General features: G+C 40.0%; 1 protein-coding gene across 1 annotated transcript in view; it reads left to right on the top strand.

Annotated features, from left to right (window-relative positions):
* The window catches only part of LOC118417444 (ankyrin repeat domain-containing protein 11-like), a 44,399-nt gene that overhangs the window by 12,617 nt on the left and 14,404 nt on the right, over window positions 1-17,378 (top strand). The window contains exons 2-5 of the mRNA XM_035823007.1: window positions 1,303-1,453; window positions 7,291-7,393; window positions 11,934-12,083; window positions 14,431-14,622. Coding sequence (XP_035678900.1) covers window positions 1,319-1,453; window positions 7,291-7,393; window positions 11,934-12,083; window positions 14,431-14,622 — 580 coding nt within the window. The 5' untranslated portion in view covers window positions 1,303-1,318. The remainder of the gene's footprint in view (window positions 1-1,302; window positions 1,454-7,290; window positions 7,394-11,933; window positions 12,084-14,430; window positions 14,623-17,378) is intronic.

The following is a 17,378-nucleotide window of genomic DNA, read 5'->3' as shown; positions in this document are numbered from 1 at the left end:
GAACAAGCTCTAGAAAAGAAAATGTATCCTTCATAACATAACATAACAACCAAGACAACGTGATCCATTGTGCAGAGTTCCCTGTCTAGTTTCAAAGGACAAATTCCTCCAGGGAGCAAGTGTGACCTACATTCCACCATTGCATACCAGAGATACATCTGGAACAGATTTGGGGGGGAGGGCTTGCATACCCAGCATACTGCATTCCTGTGGAAATGCCTGTGCAATTCCTAGAATTTTTGCAGACTGAATGCAAAATATACCACTTGACGACTCCCCTGAGGCGTCGTCAAAAAGTGTGTAAAAATCTCACTCAAGAGAAAAATCTTACTTGCGTGATCGGGCAAGGTCATGCACTTTCCTGATCAGCACTTTCACTTGCCCTGGACAATAGGGCTAGTAAACTTGTACAACTCTGAACATTTCAAAACCAAACATGTCTTCAATCGAGCTTACTGTCTAATGGTGGTCTCCACAAGTATTGACTGTTGCATCCCCTTCAAAATGGACCTTATCTGTTACCGAGGCTTGAAGAACTGTGTCAGCATTTGCATTTGCATCTTAAGTTTCTGAAGCCCTCAAGCCACGTAGACAGGAAATTATAGTTCAAGCCTCTCCCAAGCATCTTTACTAACCTAAATACAGAGCGACAGCCTTATTGATCCACTGTTTCAAAGGGAGTTTGCCAGAGGTAGAAATTGCACAGTCTCGCCGTACTTTGTAGCTGACCAGGCAGAAAGGTACATTAGTTTGTTACGTGCCTTTGTTTACCTTAATTGGTTGTAAGACTGAGATCATCATTTTAGCTGTACTAATGAGAGTATCATTAGGGGTAAACAGAATAGAGGGACAAGTAAATTTTCTTAGTTTTCTTGGGTGATACCTTCTGGCAAGCTGTTCTTCCAGTCTTTATCGTACCTTTGTAATTCCTATTGCTAGAGTTTCTAACACTGCTACATGTATAAGTGCACAATTACTGTAAGGATTTGTTGGTATTGTTACCTTCACCAAGAAGAAGGTTATGTTTTCAGTGCCTTTCGTCTGTGTGGACAGCATAACTTTGTTTATTTGTTTCTTTTATTGAACGAATTTTTTATGATACAATATACTTGGTCTGTCGGTAGGAGTCAGGAAAACAAAGGTCAAGTTCAAACATGTGCGTCTTAGTGGCTTTTTATGGTACTGCAGCGGAACAACCAGTTTTGAAATCTAGATTCTGGACTATATTCTTGCCATAGACAAGTTGTGATTTTTAAGTGGTAGATAGCTCTTGTTTAAATGTTTTGTTTTTTTCTCTGTCAGGGATTTACTTTACTGAATGATGCTGGGGCCGAAGCCTGGCGGGAAGAAAGACATGAAGAAAGCTGCCAAGCCTGGTTCCAGCACCCCAGACCACAGGGGGGAAGACTCTTCTGCCTCCGAGGCTGAGCCTGCAACGTCCACACAGAAAAAGGTGAGAATAATTCTTCAGTTGTGACTCTTGAAAACATTTATAACATGTTAATAGAGTTTTTATTAAGCAGTGACTACTATTTAAAGGTTAACACACGCACCTCCAACACGTGTCTCCAAATTGGCAGTGTTGGACAAGTCTTCTAAAATTCACTTGTCTCATGAGGCAAGTACACAGAGAATTTACTTGCCCGGACCAAACTTTTCGCTTGCCCAACAACATTGCATTCTATGTATTTTCATCATAGATAAGATGAGTAAGAAGCATCCTAGTTATGGCCCAAGTTAGTGTTACCTTCACTTGTGCAGGTAGCTTTTAGAGATCCCTGTGCAGCTCATTTCCTTCCCCTTCAGTCCACCATGAACTGTGTTGAGAAGGTGATTCTGGCACCATTCTTAGATGGTAATCAGCCGTACAACAGGGTTCTACTGGCACTGTAATCAGCCGTACAACAGGGGTTTTGCTGGCACTGCAGGAATTTTAGGGCCTCTCGCCAAGTTTGGGATGACCACAGCCAGTGAAACATTTCAGATGTAGATGTCGAGATTAATATTACCATGGATATGCAGTAAATATTTTTGGAACTGACAGTCTTACCACTGTTATCAGACATATTTAAAATTGAAACATCTCTTCTGATGAGTTAATTTGATTAAGCTGATTTCAATCTATAAGGAAGGGCAGTTTACAGGGTTGAACAAGTTTTCTAAAATCCAAGTTTGTCCTATCGGGCAAGCACATAAAAAATGTACTTGCCCGAACCAATTTTTCACTTGCCCAAAATTCAAATGTCACTGTTACTAGTATATGCATTTTCACTTCCAGCAATGGAATTCTCTGTAGACAATTACTTGATGTCATGACTGTAAAAAGTAACAAGTATATCAAAATTGCACTAAAATCAGTGGAAAAATCTTACTTGCCCGATCGGACAAGTGGGGTAGGACATGCACTTGCCCGAACAGCACTTTCACTTGCCCTGGACAATAGGGCTAGTGGACTTGTTTATCCCTGGTTTAAGCGTAAACAGTGCATCCTATATTAATAAGTATAAACAGGGTATCCTAGTCTGTCAGAAAAACAAGTAAATGAAGCCCCTTTAGCCTTCCTTCAACCAGTAAAAAATCACACCCAGACCTACAAACCAAGTTAACCAATTTCCAATTTACGGTATCAAGTGGGTTTGCCCCTCAAGGACTTGATCATAGCAATTGTTGAAGATTATTGAAAAAGTATTATTCTGCCTAGTTAAAAAGAAATTTGATTTTTTCCAGAGAATTTTGACTTGAAGTAATTACAACATAATTCAGATATCTTTCAATTTGAATTTAAAATACCATCATTTTGTGGTCATAAACAGAATTCAATGTATATATGTTGGTTAGAGTGACTGCTTGCTTGCAATACCTTACTCTTCCAAAGAACCTGACTGCTCAAAGAGATTAACTATTCTACTGGAAGAACTAAAAATGCCTGGAGACATTATTTCATGGATACCTGAAGTTTCAAACCAAAAATAGTTTTTCCTGGTAACAAAGGTTACGATAGGTTACATTGACTAATGCAGTCTTCTAGGAAAGTTAATATTTTGTACACTAATGGTAGCTGTAAAAGCTTGTTATATAACTCACACTGAGTTGGGGAAAAGCTTGAAGATATTAGTTACATTTCATTCAAAATTTATTTGTTTAATCTGATGTTTACTTCTTAAACAAAATTTATTTTTTCCACGTAACGGATGAAAAGTCCGTTTTTTGCCTCTAAAACAAAATTACTTTTCATAAACATTGAGATCTGCATTGTCATCCCATTAAGCATTTTGAATCATGCCTGTCAATAAACTGTCTTGCTTTTGAATTTTTTGAAATAACTGAATTTTGAGACGAACCCTATGGCAGTGTCAGTACAGCTCAGCACTATAGTGTATTGCCTCACTGTCTAGTGTGATAAATTTCAACAGGTACAGGTGTCTTATGTTATTTTGATCTAGAAGTCTATCTTCCTAACTACCTTTATAACATCTATTGTAGTGCCATTTTAAAAGCTGGAACCTAACCTCTGCTTGGTGGGTAGTCAAATGGTCCCTGGGAGGGTGAGCTTGTATTTCCATTCCATCAATGGAATTCTCGTATTGTTGGCTCTACCTTTCTGTGTTGACCAATGCTTGATGCTTTGACTGGACTGTGAAAGGTAACAAGTATATCAAAATCTCATAGAAAAATCTTACTTGCCCGATCGGACAAGTGGGGTAGGTCTTTCACTTGCCTGATCAGAACTTTCACTTGCGCTGGACAAACGGGCTAGTAGACTTGTCCAACCCTGACATTGTAGGAGGTCTGGGAGGATCGTCCCGCTAAGATTAAAAAGAATTATAACGCTCAGAAACGCTACTAGTATTTCCTGCATTCTGAAGGCCAAATTTAGTGAAATAGAGCCAAATGTGTGTACTGTTGTTGTAAGAGAACAGAAAAGTCCCCCTTGCAGGTTGAAACACAGCATAGGGTCCAAATCACAGCATAGAGGCCCAAATCACAGCATTGGGGATCCAAATCACAGTGTACGAGCGTAAGGGCCCCTCAGCTGAAAAGGCCTGGCGAGAACACCATTCCTTGTCTGGATACATAATTCATAAGAAGTGCATTAGTGAAGGAGACGGCAACATATCATCAAAGACAGTTCTGCTGCGCTCCTCTCCCACCGGTATACCGGCAGGCTTATTTTTAGAAACACGGCTGTTGCTCGGAGAGTTGGCTGAATTTCCTTGCCAACGTTTTACTGGCGTAGATTTTACCTGTTAAGTGATCAAGATTTGTAGCAAGTGAGGCAAATGTAAAGGAAAATTATAACGAGATCCCCACAGAATGTTTTCAATGTAAATTACATCACACATTTCAAAATACATCAGTATAGGTCTATGCAAAAATATGCATTTCAAGCCCTATAATAAGTACTTGTTATAAGTAATTGTTGTTCTTTCATAGTTCCAACTGTTATGGTGCTAATTATGTTTACTTCCTATGATAAACATGCTGTTATCTCTAAATGTCATTTAAGCTAGCTGGTATTGCAAATTCTTTACTTAGACTTTGATGACACAAAATTCTGCATCTGTTTTAAAGAGAATATAGGTGAAAATCTGTTATATTTTGGCAAACATAGACATGCATTTTACTGAAATCTTAATTGCTGTGATGTATGAAAATTGTAGGTAATAAAATCCTTGTGCATTGGTATATTCATGATGGTATAAGTAGAGCTGTTTTTTTTGCATATTTTTCTCTACCGGTGTATTTCCAGTTAAAAATCGCGGATCGACCAACCGCCAACACCCCAATAACTTACGCCATGCCCCCAGAGGGGCCGGTGAAGGAGGCTATATAGAATATCAGGGCTCGAAATCCTTTTTTTATGCATACCTGCACTGGTGCAGGTAACATTGAAAATTACCTGCACCAGACAAATTTTACCTGCATCACTCTGAATTTAGGAAGTATGGATCATACTAAAATTGTTCATCTGTCAGGAACCATTTTTTATTTATTTTATACTTAATAGGTGGTAACAGGCAATGCAGCTAATAACAATCCACATAAACCTACATCATGTGACATTTATGTATAAAACCCAGTACATAGACCAGTGCAGGTTAGGTGCAGGTAGACACCAGAAATACCTGCACAGCTCCAATTTTACCTGCACTAACCTGCATATGCAGGTGGTATTTCGAGCCTTGAATATGTACTATCATAGTCTGTCGAGACTGACGAATCACTACAGATAAGGGTAAAAATATGTTGCTGTTGCTAAGGGAATGTAAGCATGACGTGTAATGCATTGTAGTGGAAATATTGCCAAAGAAGAGTTCCAATAATGGAGTTCATCGTAAACATCAATGGGATGTCTAACCTAATTGCACACCAGTGTGTACTAAAACGTCAGCTTTTATTTTGTCAACAGGTCGATTGGCAATAGAACTGGGTCATTTATATAGGATATACAGTCTCAATAGTGGAGTACGGGGACATATTTGGGGCACATAATGTTCTTAGTTATTGTCCTAGTAGATAATTTCTTTCATTCATAATGGCACTAACATTGTAAATATTATGTAACAGTGTGTGTTTAGCCCGAATAGGACTTGAAATACTACTTCGTTGTGTCTTTTGATATGTGATCCTAGCCTACATTTTATTTCGGTATACGCACATTTGTGTCTATTTTATTTTAGTCGAATACTGGATATTATTAGTGGATAAAACTAATACTTCTTGTTGAAGCCTTGAACTGTGGTATTATTTGATAATGTGCCAAGCAGTAACCGTTTGGAAATGGAGGTAAATTTTAGGGGAAGCAAGCACATTACAAAAGCCAACCTGCCCCCTTGACATATATATTGGAAAACTAATTTCAGCTGGCGCACTGTGTAATAGGTTTCTCCTTCCAGTGCAATTTGCATGGCCGTGTCTGTGTGTCTCTACCTACAGCAGGGCTCGAAATACATTTATCTGCATACCTGCACTGGTGAAGGTAACATTGAAAATAACCTGCACCAGACAAATTTTATCTGCATCACTCTAAATTTAGGAATTATGGATCATACTAAAATTGCTCAGGAACCATTGCCTTATTTTCTTATATACTTAATAGGTGGTAAGAGTCAATGCAGCCAATAACAATCCTTATACACCTGCATCATAGGACATTTATGTTATATGTATAAAACCCAGTACATGGACCAGTGCAGGTTAGGTGCAGGTTGACACCACTGGTCACACCAAAAATACCTGCACAGCTCCAATTTTACCTGCACTAACCTGCATATGCAGGTAGTATTTCAAGCCCTGTCCACACAGTATTGATTCATATACTACATGCTGCTGTTTAATTTCCTCTCCTCTTGTTATTAGCTGCATTGACTGTTACCACCTGTAAGGTATATAAGAACAAAATAGCAATGGTTCCTGAACAATTTAAGTACAATCAATACATTCTTAATTCAGATTGGTGAAGGTAAAGTTTGTCTGGTGCAGGTAATTTTGAATGTTACCTGCACCAGTGCAGGTATGCATGCAGAAAAAAGAATTTCAAGCCCTGACCCAGTACATGAACCAGTGCAGGTTAGGTGCAGGTAGACACCAGATGTACCTGCACAGCTCTAATTTTACCTGCACTAACCTGCATATGCAGGTGGTATTTCGAGCCCTGCCTATATATGCAGTATTGATTCATATACTGGCAGGCTGCTGTTTAATTTCCTCTCCTCTTGTTATTAGCTGCATTGACTGTTACCACCTATAAGGTATAGAAGAACAAAATAGCAATAGTTCCTGAACAATCCACACATTCTTAATTCAGAGTGGTGCAGGTAAAATTTGTCTGGTGCAGGTAATTTTGAATGTTAGCTGCACCAGTGCAGGTATGCAGAAAAAAGGATTTCAAGCCCTGACGCAGTACATGAACCAGTGCAGGTTAGGTGCAGGTAGACACCAGAAATACCTGCACAGCTCCAATTTTACCTGCACTAACCTGCATATGCAGGTGGTATTTCAAGCCCTGCCCACACAGTATTGATTCATATACTGTACTCTGGGCTACTGTTTAATTTCCTCTCCTCTTGTTAATAGCTGCATTGACTGTTACCACCTATAAGGTATAGAAGAACAAAATAGCAATGGTTCCTGAACAATTTAAGTACCATCCATACCTTCTTAATTCAGAGTGGTGCAGGTAAACTTTGTCTGGTGCAGGTGATTTTGAATGTTATTTTGAGCCCTAGTATTAATTCGTATACTGGTGGGCTGCTGTTTAATTTCCTGTCCTCTTCCTGCCCGTTTTAGGAGAAGCCCTCGTCATCAAAGTCTCACGGATCCTCACGAGGGGACAGCAAGGCCACGAAACGAAAGCTGTTCATGGTCTCCAACATCCTGGATGAAGGTGATGGTGAGTGTTGTTTTTTCTTTGTTCAAAGCAAAGACTACTTCAAGGCAGTGAAGTAAGAAGTTGGAAATAATTGTACAAGGAGATATCGGTGTACAGTTGTTTTGAAGGCTGGTAGGTTGTATACATGTAGACAGGAATGAGACTTTTTATAGCTTTTGAAATATGTTTTTGCAAAGTTTGTGAGAGGTAATGATAGGTAATGATAGGTAAGAAATTGTAGGATAAGAGTCACTGACCTACAAATGTCATTTCCGTCAACATTCAAACATGTACAAACATGCCAGAAATATATGTGCTACCTTTGAATGTGTTTGAATGTACGCACGAAAGCATGAAGTGTGATGCAATCTTGATCAAGTTCAAATGTTTACGGATCTGATATCTCCTGACTGTGAATGGTGCTATTTTTTAAAACATAATCTTTATTCATATTTCACAAAATATTTAAAAAAAATGCATGCAAAAAAATGCAAAAAGAATCACATGTATACACAAAAAAACATGAACCTCTATTTAACTAAGCAATGTATAACAAATAGGTCCCCACTTAAATGTTTTTCGATTTTCTCTGAATCTGTGCTATGATATATTTCATTTTGTTGTAATAAGGTAAAAGGGCTAAAAAAACACTCATTGTAGGAGTTTTTTAAAACGTTTCTACTTCTAAAGATAAAATTTGGTGCTTTTTTTGTATAGAATGGTGCAATTTTTTGTATAGAGTGGTGCTATTTTTATATAGAGTGGTGCTTTTTTTTTGTATAGAGTGGTGCTATTTTTTTTGTATAGAATGGTGCTATTTTTGTATAGAATAGTGCTATTTTTTTGTATAGAATGGTGCTATTTTTTGTGGGCCTAAATCTAGGCCTTTTGTCCTAGATTCACCCTCCCACACACACTTTTTTTACACTGGACTTAATCCTATAAGTTTTAAAAAGCCACTGAAAAGCTGGTGGAGCGTACCTTAATGTAGCTTGTCTGTCAGACATTGTCTTCAAGGTTGTAGTCAGGATTTAAATTTGGAATAATGGGAATGGCGAGGTGGGGAAATGGCATGGTTCTTGGTCCTTTCACGGTGAGGAGATATTAAAAATGTAGGGTAATTGACGTCATCAGCCGTTCTGAGTTTTGATTGAGTACACTTGGAAGAAAGAAAAAGAATGTGTCAGCAAAAATAAAATGTTTTCCTCGGAAACATAATTAGCGCATTGACCCTCATTTATCAAGGTGTCCACATATTTAAGTGTGGTGACCCGTTACGCTAAAATTTACAAGCTAGAACCTTGAGTCTTGTTATCTTATCCTCATTCAAATTATTGTCCTGATGTCAGCAGTTTCTATAACAAGTAAGTCAGTAGAATACAATAATGTTGAGTGGTTCAATATTGATAGGTTTCTCGCCTAACAAGGAAGGATTGCTTGCTCAAACTCACAGTAATCACTACAGGGGTCATAGAAAGGGCATATCCTCTCAAAACAAGAGGTATTGTAGGCAGAACACCTGAACAGCTGTTGACAGAAGACACAGGTACACAGTGACTGTGTAGGGCGATGTGATTGCAGCTGAGAAGTAGGTTGCTGTATATAGGGTCTATTAGTTCAACTTAAACAGCGCCAATCTATTCAGGAAAATTGTTGAGGGGATTTGTTTTATCTTGTTTGGTATTTGTAGGATATTTGGAATTCTCTTTTTGAAATGAATTTGCATACTGTCGTCATTTTAGAAGGTGTGACACCAGGGCTCTAGCCAGCGTCCGTTTTTCCGTCAATTGACGGAAATTTGCTGCGATTGACGGAAAAATTTTAAAGCCAATCCGTCAACCTTGACGGACAAAAATCTGATAAAAGCTCCTTGGTGGAATCTACAGGCGGCTTGGGGACGCCGTCCACGGCCGTAAAAGCCACACACTGTTTGTTTTGCTATTGTTATGATTGTTGACAATGTGTGTCGGTGCCCTTTCGCATACGATAATCTCTTTAAAACCCGTTTTTCAAGGTCTCAGTTCAGTCTCTCTAACTCCTGGAATAGTGTTTTCGCGACGATGGGAATTGGCTGACGGAAAAAAAATTCGAGCTGGCTAGAGCCCTGTGTGACACTATATAAGACATTTTTTTTTACAATTTTCAATTTTTGTCTGGTGTGTGGCGCAACGGCTAGAGCATTGGAATCAGAATCAGTAGGTCCTGAGTTCGATACTCGTCATGCCCCATGACAGTGGAGTGACGCCCACCGATCCTCACGGCTAATCTGTCAAAAAGGGTACCAAAGACATCTACTTTGTGCGTCAACATCTGCTCATTTCCTACTAAGACTAGTAAGAGCCATAAATGAGTTACAGTTTCACTGACAATAGCAAATCCTCCCCAAAATATCTATAGTTAGTACAAAATCTTGCCATGCATAATAGAAATCTAAGAACTGCACAGAAGCCATCCAAAAAGGCCATGTTGCACTTGGAGTTGACAAATCCAGACCAAGAGTCCTGGCAACAGACTTGTACCTGATGTGTGCTGAACAACCACATTAGCCAGTTTCTGCCCCTGAAAGCTTTTAGAAACAGCGGTGCTCCAGGAAGCAGGCCGTGACTACTATTATGTTCATGCACTCAGCCTGGCTTCTGATGCACTAATGGAGATACAGAGGGCCATTTACTCAAGAAACTGGAAAAAACTGTCCAAGCATGGTGTTACCTTAAGTAGATGGCTGCTGTGGGCTTTTCTGTTTGTCTTTAGTCGCTTGTTGCTGCGCGTGTGTGTACGTGAGCAGAATTGATGGTATTGGTCCATCGGGGCTCGTCCAAAAATTATCTGCAATGGGGAAGAAAGCCAAGCAGATAAATTGGTTGTTAGATTGTAACCTCAACCTTTATAATTCCACCTCTCTCTCTCTTCTCTCTCTGTCAGTCTATACAGACTATGTATGACACTACACAAAAAGAAGCGGCAGAGGAGACTACAATACAAAAATGTACAAATTTAATACAAAATACATAATACACCAGATACCATGAAAATGCCGCATGAAAAGAAAAACATGATTTGAGAGAAATGTACCAATGTGTCTAGTTCTCATGTAGTATGTGGTTTTACTCTGTTCTGTAAGATCAACGTTATTCAGAGGTACTACTGCTCAGGGGTAACTCTGCAATGTTGATTTGATGAATCAAGATTGATTGAAATACTGCATCATTAATCCTGAGGTACATACACTTCAGATATTGAGGTGTTCAAGACAATATACATGAGAAGTCCTCTTTAACAATGTTATATTTTTTGGTGTGGCGGTATTATGGTACCTGGAATTATGACAGTTGATGTTATCTCAAATCACACTCATTTGGAGAATGGTCCCAGATTGGCGTGCCTTGTCATAAAGCGAGGCATTGATGGTCCGGTGTTATAATCGTCATTGAATGATTCAGATAAATGATCATAGGAGGCCTGTAAAACAAGGCTTTCAGAGAAAGCAGATTCTGTCCATTCTATAAGCCGTTATCTCTGTTTGATGCAACTTATTTTGTATCTGTTGGTTTATGAATCCATACATTATATTTAGGATGGTAATGTATTGCAAAAATCACTCTCAGAAATCTCATTTATGCCAAGTTGAGGTGGATTTGGGAGTGTGGCATATAACTTGTGGGCATTATGTAGATAGAGACTCAGGCATGAACACACTCACTCACAAACTGGCACACACACACATGTACACACAACACACACACACACACACATGCAAGTACATATGAACATACACACACACACGCACAGACACACAGACACACACACAAACAAACACACACACACACACACAGACATACACACACGTGTAGACACACAGCAAAGACACACACACCGAGTCCAATCAAGATTTCATCTTTTTTTCCCATTTTCAATATCTCTAAATATAGAAGCAATCTCAGCTGTGATATGAACAGCTGGACGCTCCATTAATTTTGTCCACTCGTGACTGGCCTGAAGCATAACCAGATGGGTCCTGAGTAGATTGATATTAAAAACACCTGGTTACCATGGCAACAGGATACACACTGGTGTCTGTTAGAAAAGGGCTGTCTCCAGGACCCATCCCTCTTTCCTGGAACAGAAATTTGCTTGTTGGGATGGAGAAGAATTTCACCCTGCACTCTATAAAATGTAACTGATGAAAATGTTTCTATAGAAATAGATTTGGCAACAAAAATCAACAAGATGGGCTTCCAGACAATGAGTAGATGAGAAGAAAACCCTAGATGTGGCCCTATAGGAGTGTTTTGATTCTGGAAAGATTCTACCGTCATCAATGCTTCCCTTTTTTCCCATCCAACAGAAAGAAGATGCCGGAACGAAAATGGAAGAAGATAGGAGACATAATTTCCTGCAGTTAGAGGGCCAAATTCTTTCAGATAAAACCAACATTTTCGTTACAAAACAACAGGTTGAAACACAGCATAGGGACTAAAATCATTGTGTAGTAGATACAAATCACTTCGTAGGGCCTGCTAGAATTCTGATACTAACAAAAACCATTTTTTCCATCCAACAGAAAAGAAGACGCCAGAACGAAAACGGAAGAAGACCGGGGACGACGCATCCGCCAGCACGCCGTCGCGCCCCATCCCGCTCTCGGAGCGGCAACAGCTCGCGCTCATCATGCAGATGACAGCCGCCGAATCTGGGTCACCAGGTAGGAAGGGTTAGTTACAGCACTTACTAACTTCTACTCTCTAATACTGTAAACGCAGAAATGTTTGTGGTGGTTTCATGTTCACGGTTTTTGTGGTACAAATTTACCGCAAACTTAAAACCACCGCGAACATTTTTCCATGGCATCAAGAGACTACAGTGTATGGTGCTCCCGTGAACTTAAAACAACCGCGAAAAGTCCGAAAATTAAATCTCATATAAACTTAAATGCACTTACAGTAGTTTAAAAGCTTACATGTAGCCATATAAAAACGGTATGGAGAGCACTTACCAGCTTTGCCCCGTAGCTTAAAAGCTACTTACAAGCTACAAGAGTAACAAAGTGGCTAACAACTTTTGCATTTACGAGATACAAGAGGGGCAAAGCAGCTAATAACCTTTATACTTACAGTTATTCATAGCGATTTAAGCATTAGCGTAAGAGCTTCCTGTAAGGGAGAAAATTGTGGAAACAGTTTTTGACTTCGGGAGCTCTAACAGGTGTGAAGTGTGTGACATACTTTTCTAGTGAAGAGCACGGCATTTAGAGCAGTCTGTGAATGATTTTCCAGATGTTAACGTAGCACAAGCAAATCAAACATGCGTATAATATTCAATGGTTTGTTTTTTGCTTGTATTGGCTTTATGTTTCAGTATCTTTGGCTGTATGTAGATAGTATTAAAAGTGAACATTGCCCCCAAAGTGTCAAAATTAATCCAGTAAATACATAAGTAGACTGGGCCCCTATAGGAAAAATAATTTTTGCCAGAAGTAAAATAGCTGCGCAGTGTTAGAATTGCTAGATTTAGCTTTGGATCTGTCTTTGCCCTAGGTTTGCCCAAGTTTGGTCCAAGCATTTGTTGAGCCCTGGACAGTCTTGCCCCTCAAGATCTGTTTTAAAAGTGTTTTATGAGTTTTCTCCTAATTCTCAGCCTGCTGTGCTCTCCCTGCCCTAGTCTTACCAAATTCAGTCCAAGCAATTATCGATCCCACAGACTATAAAGTGTTTTATGATGCACAAGTTCACTCCACTCGGTGCTATCCTTCCCCTAGGCTTGTCCAAGTTCAGTCCAAGCATTTTTAGCCCATGGGTATTCTTGCCCCTCAATATCTATTATAAAAGTAGAAAATGAGGCAATAAAGTGTTTTATTTTGCACAAGTTCACTTCTAATTCTCACTCTCTGTGTCCTCCCTGCCCTGCGGTCCCCCAAGTTCAGTCCAAGCAATCGTCGATCCCTTGACAATCTCGCGCTCCCCCCAATATCTGTTATAAAAGTGGGATGAGGCTATAAAGTATTTTATGATGCACAAGTTTACTCATCCCTCGGTGCCCTCCCTACCTCCCTCCCTCCCTCCCTGCAGTCCCAGAAATTATCAGCACCTGGGCAGTCTTGCCCCTCCAGTATCTATTATAAAAGCAGAATGAGGCCGTAAAAGTGTCTTAGGGTGCACAAGTCTGAGTTCCTAACTCACCCCTTGGTGCCCTCCCTGCCCTAGGCCCGCCCAAGTTCAGTCCAAGCAATTGTCGATCCCTGGGCAGTCTTACCCCTCGGTATCTATTGTAAAAGCAGAATGAGGCTATGAAGTATTTTATGATGCACAAGTTTACTTTAACTCACCCCTTGGTGCCTTCCCTGCCCAAGTTCAGTCCCAGAAATTGTCAGCCCCTGGGTATTCTTTCCCCTCAGTATCTATTATAAAAGTAGAAAATGAGGCAATTAAGTGTTTTATTTTGCACAAGTTTACTCCTAATTCTCACCCAACGATGCTCTCCCTGCCCTAGGCCTGCCCAAGTTCAGTCCAAGCAACTGTTGTTGCCCCAGGGCACTCTTGCCCTCCAAGTATCTGTCATAAATGTGGGATGAGGCCGTAAGTGATTTCTGATGCACAAGTTCACTCCTAATTTTTTCTCATCCCTCTGTGCCCTTCTTACCCTACGCTCACCCAAGTTCAGTCCAAGCAATTGTCGATCCCTTGACAATCTCGCGCTCCCCCCAATATCTGGTATAAAAGTGGGATGAGACCATCAAGTGTTTTATGATGCACAAGTTTACTCCAATCGGTGCTATCCTGGCCCTAGGCTTGTCCATTTTCAGTCCAAGCTGTTGTTGACCCCTAGGCAGTCTTTTTTACCTTTATGTAACCTTGATACATCTTGCCTAAGCCATTTTTCACGACTTCAAGGGTGGACTTGTTGGAAATAGTCCACATAATATTAGTCCATTTTCTCATAGTCAGTTCATAGTTATAGTTTCTCATTGTGCCCCACAGTATCTGTTATAAAACTGGGATGAGGCTATAAAGTGGTTTATGATACACAAGTTCACTTCTAATTCTCACCCCTCGGTACTCTAGGCTCACCCTCCGGCGCCGGTAACGACAGAAGATCCTCGGAGCCGAGCAGTGCCAAGAAGAAGAACGACAAGGTGAACAAGCGAAACGAGCGCGGCGAGACTCCGCTGCACATGGCGGCCATCAAGGGAGATGCGGACCTGCTCAAACAGCTGATCAAGCAGGGGGCAGAGGTCAATGCCAAGGACTTTGCCGGTAAGATTACCTCTCTCCGCCGCCTTGACTTATTGATCTGTGCTTCTCGGGGAGACTCTGAGGTGCCAAAATCACCCATAGCTCATGTAGTAGGTTGCAATCGGGGGATGGTTAGGCCTAGGCAAAAAATGTTGTGTTTCCTGTTTCCCGATCTACCCTAGAAAAACCTGGGCAATGCCAAGGACTTTGCCGGTAAGATTGCCCCTCTCCGCCGCCTCGACTTATTGATCTGTGCGTTGCCGGGAGACTCTGAGGTGCCAAAATCACCCATAGCTCATGTAGCGGGTTGCAATCGGGGATGGGTAGGCCTAGGAAAAAATTGTTGTGTTTTCTGTTTCCTGACCTACCCTAGAAAAATCTGCTGAACCTAGACTTTTTTTGCCTTGCCGCCAGGCAAGGCTTTACGCCAGCTTTCTTCCATGGTTGGACGGACCTGTTAACCCAGCCCTTCCAAAGCCCCTTCCAAAGGCCCTTCTTTCCTTGCCGAGTTTCATGGCTTAGTTAGACAATGGTACATTCCAGGCGAGTATTAAAACGCTCTTCTAGACGCATGTTACTGTATGTGGTCCAGCGTAATAAATCTACGCTTTAACTCACCATGTTTATATAAATATATATCACAAATTGCATCAGAAGGAACTTAGTTTGTAATAAAAAATAATGCATATTCATTGTGGGTCAAAAAGTTTTACAAAACCTGTTTAATGTGCCAATAATTCATCTGACATAAATTATGATAATGAGGGGGGAGGGGGGCGACATGTGGAACTCGGGATTTTTAAGCGTAGAATCTAGTCTAACTTACCAAAATAACATAAAATACGCGGCAAGGCACAGCTTTTTTAAAAAGATTTCTTGTTTGGGTGGGTAGGGGAATCACAAGGCTTGTCCTATCTGATGATGAAGGATGAATGAATCTGATAGATTAGAATCAAAGTTTGACATTCAAAGACAAGTGTCCGAAAAAATAAGAACAATGAAAAATATTACGAGAAAAAAAAAGATAATCCCTACCTACCGAACGTTTTTGAGGACTCAAACAGGAAACAAAACATTTTTTTTCCTAGGCATTATTTGACAGTGCTCTGGCTTTGCGAAGACACTTAATGTAGATGCAACACTAAGTGACAATCTTGGGATAGTTAGGCCACGCCAATTGATTTCCTTGGTTCACGGATTTTCGAAAAAAAAATGTAGCAAGCAGACATCATAAAAGCAAGTGACTGTCGTCACTCCATAAAACTGAGTGCACCAAGGCATAAACCTGGTCCTCTTTCTTTGTTGTTATAATGTTTTCCAGTTGAGCTATTTTTCAATATCTTTTTTAAATCTGTGAACCATCAAATTATTTGGTAGTGCTATAAACACTAATAACATGGCTTTGCGTAGATGTTTGCCCATGTTTTGTAGATTAAATGCTAAGCGACATTAGCATCTAGCCAACATGCTAAATGACGAATTAGTTCCGAGAGCCATCCAGTGTGGAATGCATGTATCTGTGTATGTCACTATGTGTTGTCTGTGACACCCTAGCCATCTTTGATGTTGCTATTGTTTCACACCAGAAATGTGGCTTAGCATAGACATTTTGCTCATGTTTTTGTAGATGCAACACTTATATAGTGACAGTAGCAACAAGCCAACATGCTAATTACCAATTAGTTGATAAGAGAAGCATCCGGTATGGAATACATGCATCTGTGTGGGTATAATTTAGCATAAGCATATTCTTCTTTTATCTTTCGCCATTGAAGCTGAAGAGATCTTGAAGAGCAGGGTTTATATCCTAACGAAAGCCACACCAAATTTATTTGTTACCTCTCAGACCAATGGGTCGAAAAATAAATTTTTTTTCTTCAAAATGTCTGGGATGAAGATACTAGTATAAAAAGCTTAGATAACAAAAAACAATAGCCTAAAGCGTTTAATGGCATTTTTATACAATGATTTCCTTCCTTTGATTTGTTACTAATGTTCTGAATAAGAGGCATTGTATTTAGACTGAACTTATGTGTATGCAGATCCTGTAATATTTACAGGTTTGTGATAGCAAAATCAGAATTATTTTTTCCAGAGACTTATTTTTTTCTTTTGAAAATGAAAAAAATGTACAGGCAAATCCAAGAAGCAGCAAATTAAATTGGTGTGGCCTGAGGATTGATAAGTTAGGATATGATATTATAGATCCTGCTCTCCAACAAGATCTCTTCAGTGTCACTGACGAAAGATAACAGATATTATCTGAACCGTCTGACCGTTTCCAAAATCATTTCCAGTCCCTTGAAAAATTGCTATTTGGCGTCACCTTATCACCTGCATGTCCAACCTTCATCTATTCTATCTACCCTTAACTCATCACTCGTGAGGTTTCAATATATTTCTCCATACCGTATAACATCTGTGACACCCTAGCGGCTTTCTAGCTGTGTTCTTTATAAAGCCATGGTTGTTCACTGGTGTGCTCTTTGGCAAACAGACAGGTCCTGTGGTATTTTCCCTATCCCGAAGAAATCTTAGTACCTATTCTAAGTAGATATGATGGTGAAGGATCTAGAGTGAGGGACTGTTGGAGAAGCCAGAAAACATTGGCTTGGAGAATGGGCACTGCCACTGAGGTTTCTTCACAAATAATAAAATAGCAAAATGGCAAACTAATACAGGTCTTGTCACTGAGCTAGGGAGCCCTAGTGAGCAACTGTAGCATACCCTCCTAGAAAACAGAAGACAGGATGTTTTTGTTCAAAGAAGATTTGGTT

The sequence above is a fragment of the Branchiostoma floridae genome, chromosome 6 (genome assembly GCF_000003815.2).
Source record: "Branchiostoma floridae strain S238N-H82 chromosome 6, Bfl_VNyyK, whole genome shotgun sequence".
Lineage (NCBI taxonomy): Eukaryota > Metazoa > Chordata > Leptocardii > Amphioxiformes > Branchiostomatidae > Branchiostoma > Branchiostoma floridae.
This window is presented reverse-complemented; position numbering and strand designations above follow the sequence as displayed.